An 18748-nucleotide genomic window follows, 5' to 3' on the forward strand; every position below is an offset into this window, starting at 1 on the left:
ACGGCAGCCACAAGGACGGGCACGCAGGCGGAGACACGCCCCGGCGGGAGAATCTTGGTGACCGAGGCGCAGATGTCAGCCTGAATGCAAGCGGGTGAAGGCTTTGTGACGCTGGGGCCCTGGGGAAGGCGGGGCCGGCCTGTCCTCCCCCTCAATGACACCGGAGGGCACTCTGGGCTGAGGAACAGGACCCTCAGCTCTGGACACTGGTGGGCGGATGCCCAAGCCCTCCCCTCTCCCCTCTCCGTGGCACAGGTCCACCCCTGGGGGTCTCAGCATCCGGGTGGTCCACAAGGGCCTTCGTCTTCAACTCGGCTTTGGTGACAAGGTGATTCACGTATGAATATAGAGACGTCTGCAGACTCATGAGGCTCTCATTTTACGAGGTGTCACATGTTTATTGCTGTTCACAGATGGGGTCAAACACCGCGCTCGTGCTCCTGGACGCTGGGGCCCGGCTCTGCAGTGAGTGGTCACACCATTGAGGACAGCTCTTCCTTGTCGCTGGGGACACCGCTAATGCAGCCCTGCAACACGGCAGAGTGGCCGGGTCAACCTCTTACCCGCTCGGCCGGCTCAGCTCTCCCGTGCTGGACACACAACTTTACAACCACGGGGAGGGGGACCAACTTTAGGGCTGAGTTTCACACTTCCTCTCATCACCTCACGGTAGGGAAGCTGCTCAGTTCACACACACACACACACACACACACACACACACACACACACACACACACAGCGTCTCAGATTCGCTTTCTCTGTCACACACCCAATTGCAATTCCTCAACCCTGAGCTGGGCCTGCAAGGAAGGAAACAGGGCCCGGGCTCCCCCTGCAAGCACCGGGTGGTGCAGAGCGGCCCCTCCCGCACCAGGACACCACAGCTGCAGGTGTCCCTGCCCGGCAACCTGCTCGCCTCGGCTCAGGCCTGCGTGTGGAGCGTGTGCAGACACAACTTCCCGCGCATGGACAGACCGACCGTGCTAACGCACGCCTGGCCCCCGTTCTCCAAGGAAATGTGGTCATGATGGACGTGCCTGACAGACCTTTCCCACCCAAGGCGTGTTTTTTACGCTGAACAAAGATGGACTCGAATGTTAGTGGACGAGCTCTGAACGAGGCCTTCGAGAACGGACAGGGCACCAAGCAGGATAAGCCGCTAGTCCAAGGAGAACTGCACTAGGAGGAAACATTTCTAGATACGGCCCGCGAAGTGTCTCCGAACCACTCCTCCAGGTTCTCTGTGAAAGCAGGCTAGCGAGGGAGCGGCTGTGAAGTCAGAACGGGAAGGGAGTAGTCTACATGGCATATACCGTTTCCCGACTGTTCTCCACGACACTGATTTCGGAGCACGCTTAAGGGCTTTGTCACTGAGAGAGGGATCTGCTTCGGAGGCAGGTAAGCCCTTTTCCTTTTTGGATCAGAACAGTCTTCGTACCAACAGCAAACGACCTTGTGAGGGTTTTTGAGCCCCCGTGGGGCTCAAAGAGCACCACATTGCCAGAGCACTTAAATTATGTTTCTTTGCTTTTAACACGTCACGTTTTTTAAGAAGCCAAAATAACAACATGCTTTTTGCTCTTACCCCTCTTCTGAGGAGTCTATAGAAGAAGCCTCTCTTTGCTTTGGGAACTGGGTGGCACAGTGTCTCTTGTAGATGTAGTGCCACACATTCTCCAGTGTCACTTTCGTTGATGTCCTTGAAACAACCCGATTCGATCATCTGCATCCACAGAGAAGCGGGGGACACCGTGAGGTCAGTCGGCCACTTCCCCCCCGCCCCGGCAACCGTGCCCAGCACTCCGGGACCACCCCCATTCCCGTCCTCTTTCCTGCTTGCTGACTCCTTCTCGGGGTCCCTGCCCCGGCCTCCTCCTCCTCTCCCTGAGCGCACCCCCAGAGCAGGCCAGTACCGTGGGCACCAGGCACCGGCCAGGCCCGCTTTCGAAATGAGACCCATCGTGGACAACTATCCCCTTCCTGTGCGTAATGTTACCTCCAAGCACACGCGCACGCGCGCGCACACACACACACACACACACGTTTCCTCCTGACATCGGACCCCGTGGAAACCCGCAGTACCTCGTTCTGCCAGGGGATGGAGACAGAGCCTGTGGCAAATTGGCTGTAGAAAGTATCGTCCGTGGTGTCCAGGTAGACTCCCCTCACCGTGGAGAACTGGTCGATATCCACGACATCCTTACAATACACTGCCTTCGGCTGTGCAAAGAACAAAAAGGAGTTGGCCTCTGAGATGACTGGAATCAATCTTAGTTTCCTTAATTACTAAGAACACGACGCATATGAAATGGACCCATTCACACCGTATCTGAAGCCTTTCCCTTCTCCAGGGAAGTCTCCTCAGTCGCAGGCCCTGCGGATGCCCTCTGGCCCACAAACCTCCTGAGGCCCCCGCCCTCCTCTTTTCTGCAGTGGAAGGTGGGTTACAGGCAGAGGCAGGGATGAGGAAGGGCAGGGCGGAGTCCCACCTGTGCCTCCAACCCTCGGCCTCCTTCGTGTGAAGCGCCCTCTGCAAAGTCTCAGTGGAAAACAGCAGGTCCCGCCTCCCCACCTGCTGTCAGAGGTCATCTAGTGGTCGGGAGCCGACCCCTCCTCTGGGACAGGAGACCAGGCCGGCTGCCCTGAGGATCAAGCAAGCAGGGCGGGGCCAAGCCTGGGCCGCCTCCTCCGTGCAGCCGCCTGTGCTTCTGGAAATAAGGCGTCGGCAGCTACAGACCAAACCGTGATAGTGCAAGAGGCACTGGCAGTTCTGAGAAATGTCCTGCCCACGTGCCGGAACCTGCACAAAGAAGTGACATTCCATAGGTTGCTGATCAGCACACGTCAGAGCAGTGCTGTTCGTTCAGTCCCCACACAGCGGGGGAAGGGAGCAAATGGTGGCCACACTCAGGAGGCAGTCCACGGGAGGCCGAAGGCCCAGAGCCCCATCCTGCCCGCCCCCCCCCATAGACAAAACTGCCTACCCCGCTGCCACCTGACTCTCCTGTCAAGTGGCCCCTCAGGGGACCTCCAGGGCTGCCAGTGTGGAGCCAGGAACTGGGAGACGCATACAGGGCAAGTGCTTCCCAGACTAAAGAGGCAGGTGTGCCAGCGCTGACACAAGAAAGGGGACGCCGGAACATGCAAGGCCTTGCCGGGCCCGCCGAGGAGGCCGTGGGGTGGTGCTGAGGTTCTGCGTGGGGCAGGGCCAGGCTCAGCTGCCACGAAGGCCCGTGAGGGCCCGTGAGGACAGTGTGGTGCGTGGCGGGGGCTGGGGAAGGGGGTCCAGGGTGGGGCACCCCGGGCACAGCCGGGCTGCACCAGGTGACTCTGTATCCGCTGGAACAAAATCACTGGGTCACGTGACCCCCTGCTCCTCTCTAGACAACATACTTACATCAGGACAGAAAGGGGGATCCAACATATTTGCTTCCAGCTTCTTGAAGTTAATGTCCTTGAACACGGGGTGTCCCTTCACTTCCGCTGCTCCACCGCTGAAGCCCAGCCGTTGTCTGGGATTCTTGGTGAGTAACTGTGCCAGAGGCAGAAGCGAAGTCAAGTTAAGCTCCTGGGACGCGAGAGAACTCAGAAAATCTCCGCAATAAGAACCAGGGAATTAGGGGTAGCAAAGAGCACCTCCATCCAAAGTTACGCAAATTTCAAAGTTTCAACCAAACCTCGTTAATTCAGATTTCTCTACTTTAGAATGCATGGTGCTTCAAAAAAAAGTGGAAGCTAATAAAATAACCCTTGAGCCACCAGCAAATAAAGGGTGGGCTAAGTAAACCTTTGAGGAAGAATTTTAGCCATGGAAAAATTAAGGGGCTTTTTTAAAGGAAAAGAAACTGTCAAGAACGTCCAATATGCCATTTTAATACTATGTTATGTTTATAAGCAGAAAGATCTTTATTCATTAACTAGATCACTGAGGAATTCAGATGAGGCAGAATTTTGGCAAACCTAGTTCTGGAAATTGTATGTTCTTAAAGTGATCAGGCAGCACCTCTTCCTAACGTGTTCCTTACTCACACACTCATCACCGTCACCAATTCAAAGAGGTTCATCCACGGTTACTATCAGTCAGTAAGGCTGGGGGTGCTCAAAGCAACATGGGAGGCCAGGGCCTCTAAAGCACAGCGGAGCAGGCCTGGGGAGCCCCTGAGCTTGTACCTAAGGTTTTATCGGAGCACAGCCGGGCCGTTACCTGAGCTGGGCCCAGGGCCGCTTCTGCACTGGAGCGGTGAAGGACCAGCTGTGAGAGGGACCTGTGAGGCCCAGGCACCTTTACTCTCTGGCCCCTCACAAGAAAGTTTGCTGGGGCGCCTGGGGGGCTCAGTCGGTTGAGCGTCCGACTTCAGTTCAGGTCACGATCTCACGGTGCGTGTGTTCGAGCCCCACGTCAGGCTCTGTGCTGACAGCTCGGAGCCTAGAGCCTGCTTGGGATTCTGTGTCTCCCTCTCTCTCTGCCCCTCCCCTGCTCACAGTCTGTCTGTCTGTCTCTTTCTCAAAAGTAAATAAACATTTACAAAAACAAAAACAAAAACAAAAAACAGGAAAGTTTGCTGACCTTGGCCTCGCCTCGCAGCCAGCACCCACTTTTCTGAACAGAAATCAACTCCCAGTGCGACGCACGCCTACCTCGTTCACCTCCGCAGACCCACGGCCCTCATGTGCACTGTGCCCTCCGTCTAGAAGAGTCGTGGCCTGGCTCTCTCAGGCTCCAGCTTCCCACCTCAGACCTCCCTCGGCATACCTGTCACGACTGCTGTGACGACATCACCTGGGGAGCTGCTTGGAACAAAGCCTCCAGGGCCGGGGGGGGGGGGACTCCCGCTCACTGCTGTGGCCCCAGCACCCAGCCGGGGCGACAGCTGAGTAAGATTCACTCAGTGCAGCTACCCCTCGCACACTTCGTTAATTAGGAACAGATCTGGAAACTAACTGTGGGGCCAGATACAATCCCCACATCTCAGGGCTCCGTGACTCCATCATCCAGCCCGTTGCCAACACACACCCATCCAGTGGCCTCGGACTTGTGGTCAGAGAGCTCGCTTGGGATCAAGTCTGCCCACCGCCGTTGACGATGGGACATCACGAAAATCAAACGCTTAACTTTTCAACTGTGAGGCTAAGAAAATGCCCCAGAAATCCACCATGAGATTAGATGAGACAATCTGTCAAAGAGTTTTGAAAACTACAGAAAGGTGCCCACGCGTCAGGCGCCACTCTGACCTCCTGCTTGGGTCACCGTAAACACCGTAAACTTCCCTGCCTTCTGCTCTGTCGAGCACAAGTGCAACACCCTGACCTCACACCAAGTCCGGGTCATGCGCTCGGCACAGCTGCAGAGTGCTGGGGGCAGGCAGAGAGGGCGAGGGGCCCCGCAGAAGCCTGCAGCACCACCCCCCGCCCTGGCAAGTCCCTGTCCCCTCAGGTGCCGTCCCCCTCGACTGCCCCTTGCCTCCCAAGACGCCCCCTCCTCTGGTCCTCGCTTGCTGGCACTGAACCCCCTCTCCAGGAAGCAGCCGCTGCCGATCTGTGTTGCCAGGCCCGGCACACGCACAGCTGCACCGCCTCCCGGCCGGCCTGTGGAGGAGAGATCGTCACCACCCACAGCTTAGAGGTGAGAAACCAGAGGCGCCGGCAGGGAAACCCGGCACGGGGAGCGGAGATGTGGCCCCTGGCACCAGCTCCAAGCCAGAGCTGCCAGCCCCAACAGGGGCACTCACGCGGGCACCGCCTCGCTCCCCGGCACCCCTAGCAGAGAACAGCACTTCTCCAGCCTGAAAAGCCCTGAGCCCTGGTTTCTTCCTTGTTGATGGCACCCGTCAAATCCTGCTTTTCCACTACAGTTCTTTTTCACGTTAGGTCTACGCGTGCATTCCTTAGGGGGCAGGCTCTTCCAACTCCATATTTTTACATTCCCACCACCCTTATCGGTGCCTGGCAGATCACAAGCACTCGGTCAAATAGCAGCTTGGCCAGAGAGCTGTTAAACGTGGAGGCGCTGACTCAACACTGCCAGCTCCCAGCAGAATGAGCTGGCGGGAAGAAAGGCCAGCCTGCTTCCGCTGTCCGGTGACAGGCCACAAACACTGGTCACATCATATATGGAAACAACAAGGGAGGGAAAACGAAACAGCTGCTCTCCAGCCACCGACAACTCAGCAAAGTTACTGATCTACTCAGTATAGCGGCTGTTGGTCCCACACCCACTTGGGGACCCACGCCCGGCCTCTCTGTGGCCTCCTCACCAACGACCTGGTCCTCCGCCCCCCATTCCTGCCACTCTCTCTCCCTAGACTCTTCGTGACCAGCCAGACCTCCTGTCCTCTCCACACGCTCCCCCGGACTTTCTGACTTTGGCAAGGAGGGACCAGACTCCAACGAGCTGGGCCCCCACCTTGCCTACAGCCCGCCAACTCTGCCCCTTCCCTTGAGCCCCTCTTCCTCACCCTCCTACAACCCACTTCGATTCCACTGTCCATCATTCAGCCACCCCTCGGCCTCCACCCAACCCCACAGCCTCGTAGGGCCCTTCACACATCAAGGAAGGTGGCAGGCACGTGGCAGGCCATCAGGTCAAGGTGTCTGCTGTGACCATGATTCCCAGCAGTAAAGAGGAAAGAAACATGAAAAGACAGAAAAACCTCACTGTTTCTAAGATACTGAAGATGCTGCTTTATCTTTAGTTTTGCAGGAAATGATGACCTTGGCCCCACCTTCCCTGTCAGGTGCGTCTTTGGAGAAAGCAAACAATGACTGCTCTGCTTTGCTGCCGTTGGCTGAAGCCCAGTCGCGTCGTTTCCCGGGCAAGGGCAGGACGTGTGGCGCCAGCCTGGCGCGGAGACTGCTGGGTGTCCCCAGCGCTGGTGGCAACAACTACAATGAGGCAGAGGTGTCTCCCAGCCCGGCCCCCCCGGAGCCCGACCCACCATCCTGCAGACGGACTTGGCGTCCTCGGAAAACTTCCTGGAGTACTCCTCTGTGTCCTTCTTCACTCTGCGCTCGACTTCCTGTCGCTTGACCTTCTCTTTGAACTTTTTGAATGGAGAATGTCCCTGAATCATCTCATATATCAGGCAGCCAAGTCCCCACCAATCAGGACTAAACGTATAGTTTTCATTATTGATAACTTCAGGAGCTACACAACAAATACAGGAAATGTAAATTAAGTTTTGGTTTTAAATTTTCTTGCAATTACTTACAAATAAAACACTATAAATTTAACATTTACTACAACATGAACCTCGGAAATGTGTTAAGGGAAAGAAGCCGGACGCACATGGCCCAAGAGAGTGTGATTCCACGCACATGAAGCAGGCGGAACAGACCAGTCTGCAGGGGCTGGGGCGGGAGGGGGTGCTGATGGGCGCGGGGTCTCTTTCTGGAGGTGAGGGCAACACCCTGTGGTTGCACATCTCCGTGAGCATGATGAAACCCGCTTCAGAGTGGTGGACTCGACGGTGTGGGACTCATGTTTCAACAAAGCGGTTACTGGACACGGTCTGTACGATCCCGGAGCGTGGAACGAACAGCCACAGAATAAGGGCCACGGGGAAAGCGGTGCTCCGGGTGAGACCCCGCTCCTGAGGAGCGCGCCCCCTCAGACACCCAGAAGCATGCCCATGGGCACCCCACGGGCATCGGCCGCCTATTCCCAACACGGGAAGACCCCGCGGCAGGCGGTCGCACAGTGGGGGCGTGGGGCTCTCGGGGTCCCTCCTGCTGGAGGCCACTCCTGGGTCAGGCTGGCACTGCTGGGCTGGGAGCTGACCCCAGGCCAGGGCCTCCCGCTCACAGAGGCTTTGCAAAAACCAGGGAACGGTGGTTTCACGAGGGGCCTGAGAGGCCAGAGGGCACAGCGTGGGGACTGCGGCAGTGAGGGGGCCCCGTCCTGTCCCGATTCTGCCCTCCCTCATCTGTGTGACCCTGCAGGCCTCACACCCCACCTCTGTGAGACAGGAGGGCAGACGGAGGGCTCCCTCCGCAGTCCCGGCCCTGGCGCCCGTGCCCCTCCAGGCGGCCTGGACCTGGTCTCGGGTGTGTTCTGGGCATGCAGCGAGGCCCTCCAAGCGGCCCCTCACATACCCATGTAGCCGACGGTCCCCACTCTTCCTCGGACGGTCCGGCCCTCCGGGACCTCCACGGCTAAACCCAGGTCTGAGATCCGGATGTGCCCTGTGTGTTCAAGCACATCACACAAACCACACGGGGTGTGCCGACACATTAATGGCAAAAACCCATGGGGGAAAACCTAAAATTACGTGTACCTTCTCCGCATTCCGTAAGACGCTATGCGGTTCCACTAACACAACAGGAAACCAGATTTACAGCTGCCTACTGACCAGGAAGCCCTTTAACCACAACCACTTGATAAGACAGAAGCATTGCATTTATTATTTTATATCCTATAAATAAAACTGTAATGCATAGTACATGAACTACACAGTCAAAAATAAACACTTTTGATCAGAACACCAGTAAGCTTATACGCAGGGACACCAACAGATGAATAAGGAGTTTTTCTCTGAAGAACAAATCGTAATAGCAAAATAATAAATAAAAATCAAGGAAATTCATTTAAAAGACTGTTATGGGGGCGCCTGGGTGGCTCAGTTGGTTAAGCGTCCGACTTCAGCTCAGGACATGATCTCACAGGTCTGTGGGTTCAAGCCCCATGTCGGGCTCTGTGCTGACAGCTCGGAGCCTGGAGCCTGTTTCGGATTCTGTGTCTCCCTCTCCCTCTGCCCCTCCCCCACTCATGCTCTGTCTCTCTCTCTCTCTCTGTCTCAGAAATAAATAAACATTAAAAAATTTTTTTTAAATTTTTTTAAAGACTATGTTATGTGTTAATGCCTGTATGTAGAAAGATTTAAGTAGTTAGAAAGATTAAGTAGTAGTTATTAAGTAGCTTTCTTTTCAGAGTCTAGAAAGATAAACCAGCCCTGGAGGCAGACACCCTGGTCACCATGTTCACCAGGTGTCCCCAGCTTCTGACACAGCATCTGCATATAGTAGGTGGTCAATAAATATTTAAATATTTATTGAAGTGAGTGAATCAACCAATAAATGTGTGCTGAGCATTAAAAATACACAACATACTGCTCAAGGCCCTGGGGTCGTTTTACAACAGTCCACATTGTGCTCTAGATGGAAAGATGACTCTCCCTTAGCGTACCTGCCACCAGGAGTCACATCATTCCCTGCCCACCATGGGGGAGGCCGGAGGCTGGTGGGCACAGATTCTGGAGCCACACGGCCCAGACTTGAGTCCCAGCTCTGCCACTTATTAGCATGTCTCAGTTTCCTGCTTTCATACTGAAAGATTTCCTCAACAAGGCAGCTTTTATGTATTTTGTGTTTAAGTACAATACTGGCATGTCGTGAAATTTTAAGTAACCTTTCTTATTTTTCTTTTAAAAAGTGATTTTTTTAAACTGGGACATGAAAAGCAAAACTGCTGACAAACTGTGTTTGAGAACACGGCCTGTTGTGCAGACCGCGGGGAAGCCGGTGCACACACACCTTCCTAACGGGCACACAGACCAGCATAGACGGACAGCCCCCTCACGAAGAATTTGGCAATGTCTGTACAACTGCACGTGAACCCATCCTTCAGCCTCACATCCCCCAGGAGTCTATCCCAAGGACACACTAGATAAGGCAGGAAATGGCATGTGGACAAATTTATGCAGTAGAAATAGCAGAAGACGGGGAACAGCCTGCTGTCCGCCAGTGTGCACCGGGCAGATCGTGCTGGTCCCTCCACAGGCAGGCGGACAAGGGAGTAAGCAAGGTCTCTATTTGGTGTTGTAGAGTGGTCCATGTTACGTATTAAAGAAGCAAAGTGGGGGCGCCTGGGGGGCTCAGTTGGCTGAGCATCCGACTTTTGTTCAGGTCATTATTTTGCGGGTTCGTGAGTTCAAGGCCTGCACCAGGCTCACTGCTGTCAGCCTGTCAGGGAAAAGCCCACTTTGGATCCTCTGTCCCCCTCTCTCTGCCCCTCCCCCGCTACCACTCTCCCAAAAATAAATATTTTTTAAAAGGAAAGAAAGAAAGAAAGAAAGAAAGAAAGAAAGAAAGAAAGAAAGAAAGAAGAGGGAAATACTCTAATCATATTAATGTCATTAGGAACTAATATTTTCAGCATTAGGATTAAAAAACCCAAATGTGAAACAAAGAAGTTAAATGAGAATTGGAAATATCAACACGAATTCATGATGAATATTTTCTTTTAAAACAACGTTTTAAAAAAGTTTTTTTAATGTTTATTTTATTTCTGAGGGAGAGAGAGAGACACACACACACACAGAATCAGAAGCAGGATCCAGGCTCTGAGCTGTCGGCACACAGCCCGATGCGGGGCTCAAACTCAGGATCCGTGAGATCATGACCTGAGCCGAAGTCGGACGCTTAACCGACTGAGCCACCGAGGCACCTCTAAAACAATGTTTTCAAGAACAATGTTTTCTAGGAAGAATGACCATCATGGCATCAAAGAACATCTTAGCACCCACACTGTGCTCTCACAGAGCTGCTTTCCACACAGAGGACCAGGGCCCTTCAGAGAAACAGTTGATTCCAGGCCTTGGTCAGCACACGTGCAAGGGAATCCTGGAACATGTTTAATAAGAAACAATAACAGAAAACAAGGAAGTTATTAAAGGCTACTGGGCATCCACTGGCTGAAGATGGGACAAAAAACATCAAAAACATCAAAAAGAATGATTACTCGAATGGATGAAACCATATCAACATGTTAAAATCTATACGTTCATAATGATACCAAAACAGAACAAAAATCTCATGAGCATCTTGGAGAATGATAGAGAACTAACGCAATACTCTGAAAAGTGGAAGTAAAAGAAATGTTCAAGTATTTCACCCGCTTTTCCTGAACAAACAGGTAAGCGACGTTCCTTTTTACAGATGAATCTCAACAGATAAGTGCCAAAGGAGTGAGGGAATTAGAATAGCACCATTGTACAATCCTGGAGAAATGATGGGTCTTGATGTTGACCATTAAGCCGTTAAGTGAAACGCTGGTGGGGAACGAATAATGGACGGATCAGGCTGACAAAGCATCTGAGAGCACTCATCAATCTGAACACCATAAAAAGAGAGACACTCCGGCATCGTATGCCTCCTGATGTAGTACAACAGGAGTTACACACACAGTGTGCTCACCAAAAATCAAATCTGGACCTATTCCAGCCTCCAGATCTAACTACTGGCTTCCAGGGAAAGTAGGGCAGTAGGAAACATGTTAAATCCAGCCAAGTCCAGAACACAGGAAATTCTACGGGACAAATGTCTGTGTACTTGTGTGGCAGGGCGGCCATAACCCAAGTGCCACAGGCTGGGGGCCTTCAGCAAGATAGTTACTTCCCCACAGCCCTGGAGCCTGGAGTCCCAGACCAAGAGCCCGAGGGCGGGCGGCCTCTGCGCTCGGGGTGTAGAGGACCGCTCTTGCTCTGTGTCTTGACAGCGTCCCCCACCCCGTGCATGCGTGTCTTAACCCCTCCTCTTGTAGGAACACTAGTCAGATTCAATCGGGACTTTCCCCAGCGGCTTCCGGCAACTCTAATCCCATCTTTAAAGACCTTAACTCCATTGAGCTGCGAACAACACGACCTTGAACTACACGGGCGCACTCATGCGTGCGGTTTTCTAAATATAGGACAGGGCTATAAATGTATTTTCTCTTCCTTAGAATTTTCTTAACATTTTTTCTCTGGCTTACCTCATTGTAAGAATACAGTATATAATATTATGACATATAAAATATGTGTTAATTGACTATTCATGTTATGAGTAAGGCTTCTGGCCAACAGTAGGCTATTAGTAGTTAACTGTTATTGTTTTTGTTGTTGTTTTTAAGTAGGCTCCACGCAACATGGGGCTCGAACTCACGACCCTGAGATCAAGACCTGAGCTGAAATCAAGAGTTGGTCACTCAACCAACTGAGCCACCCAGGTGCCCCAGTAGTTAAGTTTTGAGGAAGGTGAAAAATGATCTGCGGATTTTTGACTGCGTGGGAGTTGGTGCCCCTAATCCCCATGTTGTTCAAAGGTCCACTACATAGTCATGCTCTGAGATACTGTGGGTTAGGGCTTCACAACATGAACTTTAGAGGGACACAATTTGGTCCATAACACCTGGTTTCACAAACAAATAAATGACAGAAAGAAGCAGGGAGAAGAAACCTATGAAGTTAAAAAAAAAAAAAAAAGACTCAACCAGATATCAACGAAATGTAATGTGAACTTCATGCTATATTCAACACACAACTATAAAAACATTTATGAAATAATGAAGGAAGATTTAAAACTGATGGTATATTAGGTGATGTTAAGGAATTGCTAAATACTTTTGGATGTAATAATAGCACTGGGTTTATGTTTTAAAAAATAGCATTCTTACCTTTGATATATATTTTAGAGATAGAAGAATATGATGTTTAGGACTTTCTTTAAAATCACTGTCAATGATAAAATGCTACCGGTTTTTACAAAAATTCGCTACTTATCTTGCTATTTAGGAATATGCCTATTTCATAAAACCGAGGTCTCTGCTATAGAAAACATAGGAATGACACGGTTTTCTTTTTTATGTCAACTACCAGCTACATTTCACAAACGAAGTCCCTCTTAATTTATAAGTTTTCAAAAAAGAGTGTTGACATATTTAGGATGGACAAATGGTAAATATACCCTACAACCTGGAACAGATGATAGTTAGCACTTTTTAAATTTAAATTTTATTGTAATTCCAGCACAGGTAACATAGGGTTATATTCGTGTCAGGTGTACAACATACTGATTCAACAATTGTATATATTACTCGGTGCTCGTCAAGATAAGTGCACTCCTTAATTCTCATCACCCATTTCAACCATCCCCACCCCCGTCTCCCTTCTGGTAACCATCAGTTTGTTTTCTGTAGTTAAGAGCCTGTCTTTTGGTTTCTGTCTTTATTTTGCCTTTATTCATTGCTTTTGTTTCTTAAATTCCACATATGAATGAAATCATATTGTATTTGTCTTTCTCTGACTGACTTATTTTGCTTAGCATAATACTCTCGAGATCCATCCGTGTTGTTGCAAATGGCAAGATTTCATTCTTTTTTATGGATGAATAGTATTCCATTGTATGTATATACCACATTTCCTTTATCCATTCATCAGTCAGTGGACATGGGCTGCTTTAATAATTTGGCTATTGTAAATAATGCTGCAATCAACACAGGGGTTTCAAATTAGTTTTTTTTGTATTTTTTGGGTAAATATCCATAGTACAATCATAGGGTAGTTCTATTTTTAATTTTTTGAGGAACCTCCACACTGTTTTCCAGAGTAGCTACACCCGTTTTGCATTCCCACCAACAGTGCACAAGGGTTCCTTTTCTTTCACATCCTCTCCAACACTTGCTGTCCCTTGTCTTTTTGATAATAGCCATTGTGACAGGCATGAGGTGATATCTCTTTGTGGTTCTGATTTGCATTTTAATACAGGACAGTGATGAGGGTGATGAGGGATGTTGAGCATCTTTTTATGTGTCTGCTGGCCATCTGGATGTCTTCTTTGGAAAAGTGTCCATTCATGTCTTCTGCCCATTTTTAATTGGATTATTTGTCTCCTGGGTGTTGAGTTTTGTTTTGTTTTTTTGTGGTCCAAAGGGATGTTCCTCTAACTCATAATTTGGACCGAAATCGACCAGAGACATAATTAGTCCCAGAAAAGATAAACCAATATCAGAACTTTAAAAATTGAAGAAAAAGAGAATTGATGTGAAAATATATCTTTCAATAATAAAGACTAAAGAGAGTAGACACAGAATCAGGAAATTCCAGTATCCACAACAGAGAACAGAAAAGAACTTTCACCAATACAGGTCTTATGTCATAATAATGTAAACAACATTTTGGAATGTACAATTCAAGAAATTTTTTTGTAAAAGTATATAAAGTTGTATGTACCCACCAACAACAGATACATTTTTATCACCCTTGGGTCCAAGAGACATTGTAATGGGAAAGAGACATGTACATAACTGTGTGATTACTTCAAGTCTGAGATAACAACAAAGATTTTGTACAGATGTAGAAGACAAAGAAGGACACTTGAAACCATTAGTATTCATATCAGTGACACGAACTAGGAATTGATACACTTGGGATCCCCATCAAGGAAGAGGCACCTGGAAAGTCAAAACCACATTCATAATAATGAAAAGATTTCTGTCCCACCTGAATTTTCATGAACAAAATACATGAAGTATTTTGAAGTATTCTGAAGTTTTCCCAAAATTGTGTCCATTCAGGATCATCTCCATTGCAATTGGCTCGCATTTTAAATAAGATTTTAAGGGAATTTAAATGCTTTCCCACAGTGTGTCTGTGCTCACAGATTCCTAGGATACCTGAAGTCTTTTCCCTGGTGCTTAAGTTCATAGGATTTCGTGTCACTGTGCTTTCATGTGTGTCCTCGAAGGGAAGAGGGACAAGTGAAGGCTTTCCCACAGAGCAGTCATTCACAAGGTTCTCCCCACCAAGGGCCATCACACATACTTGCAAGTCTGTGGGACACTGGAAGGTCTCACCAGAGTCCTTACATACAAAGCCTTACGTACAAAGGCTTACTGTCCACTGTGCACCCTCTTGTGTTCTTGAAGGGAGCAGTGGCTTGTGATGGTCTCTCCCCAGGGTATTTCTTCATATGCACTCAAAGAGATGAGGAAAATTTGTATGCCTTTCCACACTCCTTACATTCATAGGGTTTAATCACGCTGTGCATTTTCAAATGACCTTGAAAACTTTGCGGCTGACTGAAAGCTTTCCCACACCCCATACACTCAAAAGGTCTCTCCCCATTGTGTGCCCACATGGTGCTTGCAGGAGTGATGGACACCTGAAGGCCTTTTGGGTGTTGAGTTTTATAACTTCTTTATATATTTTGGATATTAACCCTTTATGGGATATGTCATTTCCAAATATCTTCTCCCATTCAGTAGGTTGTCTTCTTGTTTTGCCGTTTCCTTCGCTGGGCAGAAGCCTTTTACTTTAATGTAGTCCTAATACTTTATTTTTCCTTTTGTTTCCCTTGCCTCAGGAAACATATCTTAAAAAATATTGTTATGGCTAGTGTCAGAGAAATTACTGCCTGTGCTGTCTTCTAGGATTTTTATGGCTTCAGGTCTCACATTTAGGTCTTTAATCCCTTTTGAGTTTATTTTTGTGTATGGTATAAGAAAGTGGTCCAGTTTTCCTAACACCATTTGTTGGAGAGACTGTCTTTTCCCCACTGTATATTCTTGCCTCCTTGGTCATAGATTAATTGACCATATAATTGTGGGTTTATTTCTGGATTTTCTATTCTGTTCTATTGATCTATGTGTATATTCTTGTGCAAGTATCATACTGTTTTGATTACTACAGCTTTGTGGTATATCTTGGAATTTGGAATTGTGATACCTCCAGCTTTGATTTTCTTTTTCAAGATTGCTTTGGCTATTTGAGGTCTTTGTGGTTCCATATAAATTTTAGGATTGTTTGTTCTAGTTCTGTGAAAAATTCTGTTGGTATTTTGATAGGGATTGCATTAAATCTGTAGATTGTTTGGGGTAGTACAGACATTTTAACAATATTGGTTCTTCCAATCCATGAGCATGGTATATCTTTCCATCTGTTTGTATCGTCTTCAGTTTCTTTCATCAGTGTTTTAAAATTTTCAGAGTACAGGCCTTTCACCTCCTTGGTTAAGCTTATTCCTAGGTATTTTATTTTTTTGGTGTAATTATAAATGGATTGCTTTATTAATTTCACTGCTGCTTAATTATGGGTGTATAGAAATACAATGGATTTTTATACATTGATTTTGTATACTGCAACTTTAGTGATATATCAGTTCTAGCAGTTTTTTGGTGGAGTCTTTCAGGTTTCCACATGTAGTGTCATGTCATCTGCAAATAGTGAAAGTCTGACTTCCTTGCTGATTTGGATGCCCTTTTATTCCTTTTTCTTGTCTGATTGCTGTGGCTAGGACTTCCAGTACCGTGTTGAATACAAGTGGTGAGAGTGGACATCCTTGTCTTGTTCCTGACTTTAGGGGGAAAGCTCTCAGTTTTTCCCCATTGAGGATGATATTAGCTGTGGGTTTTTCATACATGGCCTTTTTTATATTGAGGTGTGTTCCTTCTAAACCTACTGTGTGAGGGCTTTTATCATGAATGGATATTGTACTTTGTCAAATGCTTTTTCTGCATCTATTGAAAAGAACGTGTGATTTCATCCTTTCTCTTATTGATGTGATACATTACAATTGATTGATTTGCAGACACTGAACCACGCTTGCATCCCAGGAATAAATCCCACTTGACTGTGGTGAGTGATTTTTTTAAGGTATTGTTGGATTTGGCATGCTGGTATTTTGTTGAGGATTTCTGCAACCATGTTCAGAGATATTTGCCTGTAGTTCTCTTTATAATCATCTTTTTTTTAAAACCTAATTTCACCACAAATGTCAAGTTCTGCTTTACAGACAAGAACAGAAGCCCTAACAAGCTGTCTAGATGGGAAATGAAAGAGTTACTCTTATGTTCTATGGTTTCTGGTGGAAATTAGTTCTTGGGAATTGTAACTACATGATACTAAAAATCCTAAAATCAAGCACATTCATAAGTCATAAAGTATAGCTCGGATTACATTTTAAAAATTAAAAGAATAGGAAAACAAGAAGAAAAGATTTAAAGTCTCCCGAAATTGGAGCACCTGGGTGGCTCAGGCAGTTAAGCGTCCAACTCTCAGGTGCAGCTCAGGTGATGATCTCATGGTTTGTAAGATCGAGCCCTGTGTCAGGCTCTATTCTGACAGCACAAAGCCTGCTTGGGAGTCTCTGTCTCCCCCTCTCTCTCTCTCTACCCTTCCCCACCACGCACGTGCACGTGCACATATATGCCCTCCCTCTCTCTCTGTCTCTCAAAATAAATAAACATTTTTTTTAATCTGAAATCAAGAAAAGCAAAACAAAGTTCTGTAGAATATTCCTTTCCGTTCTTAACAGGAATGTGACCAGGTGCACAGCACCAAAAGAACAGATAACAGTCAAGACTACAGACACGATGCTGGGCTCCTGCTTCGGGGCAGGGTGGTGAAGGTCAGGGCGGCCCATGCTACTACCAGCCACAACTGCAGGGCCTAACAAATCACACAAGCCGTCCTCCAAGGGTGTCCACGAGCCACGACGGTGACTGTATCGGATGGACGGAACGCCCGCGCAGAGAACCACGCACAGGTGAGCTGCCAAGGGGCACCAGCATTTCTCAGAAGCATTGCAAATCCTGGTCAGAGCAAGGCTGCTCACCGGCAGTGGGGGCTGAAAGAGCAGACCTAGGCCGGCCGACTAGTGACTATGTCCCCGACGTGGCCGCAGAAAGAAGTTCCCGCTCAAACCTCAGAACACGCCTCCTCCCCTTGAGTAACTTACCGATTGATGCATTCTCCCGAAGTCTGAGGTGGGAGGAAGGGGAGTGTGAGAGGCGTGGAAAGCGTGAGTAGAAGAGGGAGGGCTTCTCTCAGGTCGGGGCCAGAGGCAGGAGCCCTCAACCCTGTCCGGGCTTAGAATGACCGGGGAGCATTTGACCCCTCCCCAAACCAATTAACCAGAGTCTCTGGGGACGGTGTTTGGTGCTAGGTATTTATATAGCACAGCAAGGCTGACAGCCAATGGTTAATAGGTGACCAGTGAGAAACGTTCTGTATGCGCTGAGGCCAAACATGTTAGAGATCCTCAGATACAGTGGTTCTTAAACTTCGGCTGCATCGGAATCTCTTGGAAGACTTGTTCAAACACAGATTGCTGAGCCCCACCCCCGGAGTTTCTGATTCAGTGGGTCTGTGACCACCAGGCCCAACATTTGCATTTTTAACAAGTTCCAGGTGACGCTGATAACTGCTGATCTGGGACCACACTTTGGCAGCCAATCGGCTGAGGCCACGACCCTTCCCCAGCCAATCGGCTACGGCCATGATCCCTATAAAACCTTTTGTGCTTTTGAAACTCGCTCTCTCTCTCTCTCCGGGATCTCACCGCTGCGTCGGTTCAGGTAGGAGATTGAGCTCGAGCTAGCTCGAATAAAGCCTCTTTGCTTTTGCATCGGACTCGGCTCCCTGGTGGTCTTTGGGGATCACGAATCCTGGGCATAACAGGGGCCACACACGGCCACTCTCCAGCTGCTCCAACCTGCGACTCCCACCGAGGCTGGGCCAGCCGGCGGCTGAGTCAAGACTTTTGGGCCCTGGAGCCTCTGCAGGGATGTAGGCAACAGCAGGCCGCTGGCGCTCCCATGATACTACAGACACAGAGAGCAGAGACCTTCACCCCCAAAATACCAGGAAACAGAATCTAGCAATCTATGTAAAGAATAGCATACTATGCCCAAGTTGGATTTATTTCAGAAATGAAATGTTAGCTTAACATCTGAAAACTTACTATATGAACAGAAAAAAAGGACATCCTATAATTATCTTGAAGAGCACTGATAAAATTCAACAACGATTTGTTATTTTTTTAAAAAGAAAAATTCTTTAAAAAAAATTTTTTTTAGTGTTTATTTATTTTTGAGAAAGAGGGAGAGAGACAGAGTACGAGCTGGGGAGGGGCACAGAGGGAGACACAGAATCTGAAGAAGGCTCTAGGCTCCTAGCTATTAGCACAGAGCCTGACTCAGGGCTTGAATTCACAAACC

General features: G+C 48.7%; 1 protein-coding gene across 1 annotated transcript in view; it reads right to left on the reverse strand.

Annotated features, from left to right (window-relative positions):
* Window positions 1–377: 377 nt before the first annotated feature.
* GRK4 (G protein-coupled receptor kinase 4) overlaps window positions 378–18748 on the reverse strand; it is a 96352-nt gene continuing 77981 nt past the window's right edge. The window contains exons 11-16 of the mRNA XM_042985077.1: window positions 8092–8181; window positions 6936–7144; window positions 3398–3532; window positions 2083–2220; window positions 1586–1723; window positions 378–527 (exon numbers count right to left, since the gene is read on the reverse strand). Coding sequence (XP_042841011.1) covers window positions 474–527; window positions 1586–1723; window positions 2083–2220; window positions 3398–3532; window positions 6936–7144; window positions 8092–8181 — 764 coding nt within the window. The 3' untranslated portion in view covers window positions 378–473. The remainder of the gene's footprint in view (window positions 528–1585; window positions 1724–2082; window positions 2221–3397; window positions 3533–6935; window positions 7145–8091; window positions 8182–18748) is intronic.

Source organism: Panthera tigris, chromosome B1 (assembly GCF_018350195.1).
Source record: "Panthera tigris isolate Pti1 chromosome B1, P.tigris_Pti1_mat1.1, whole genome shotgun sequence".
Taxonomy (NCBI): domain Eukaryota; kingdom Metazoa; phylum Chordata; class Mammalia; order Carnivora; family Felidae; genus Panthera; species Panthera tigris.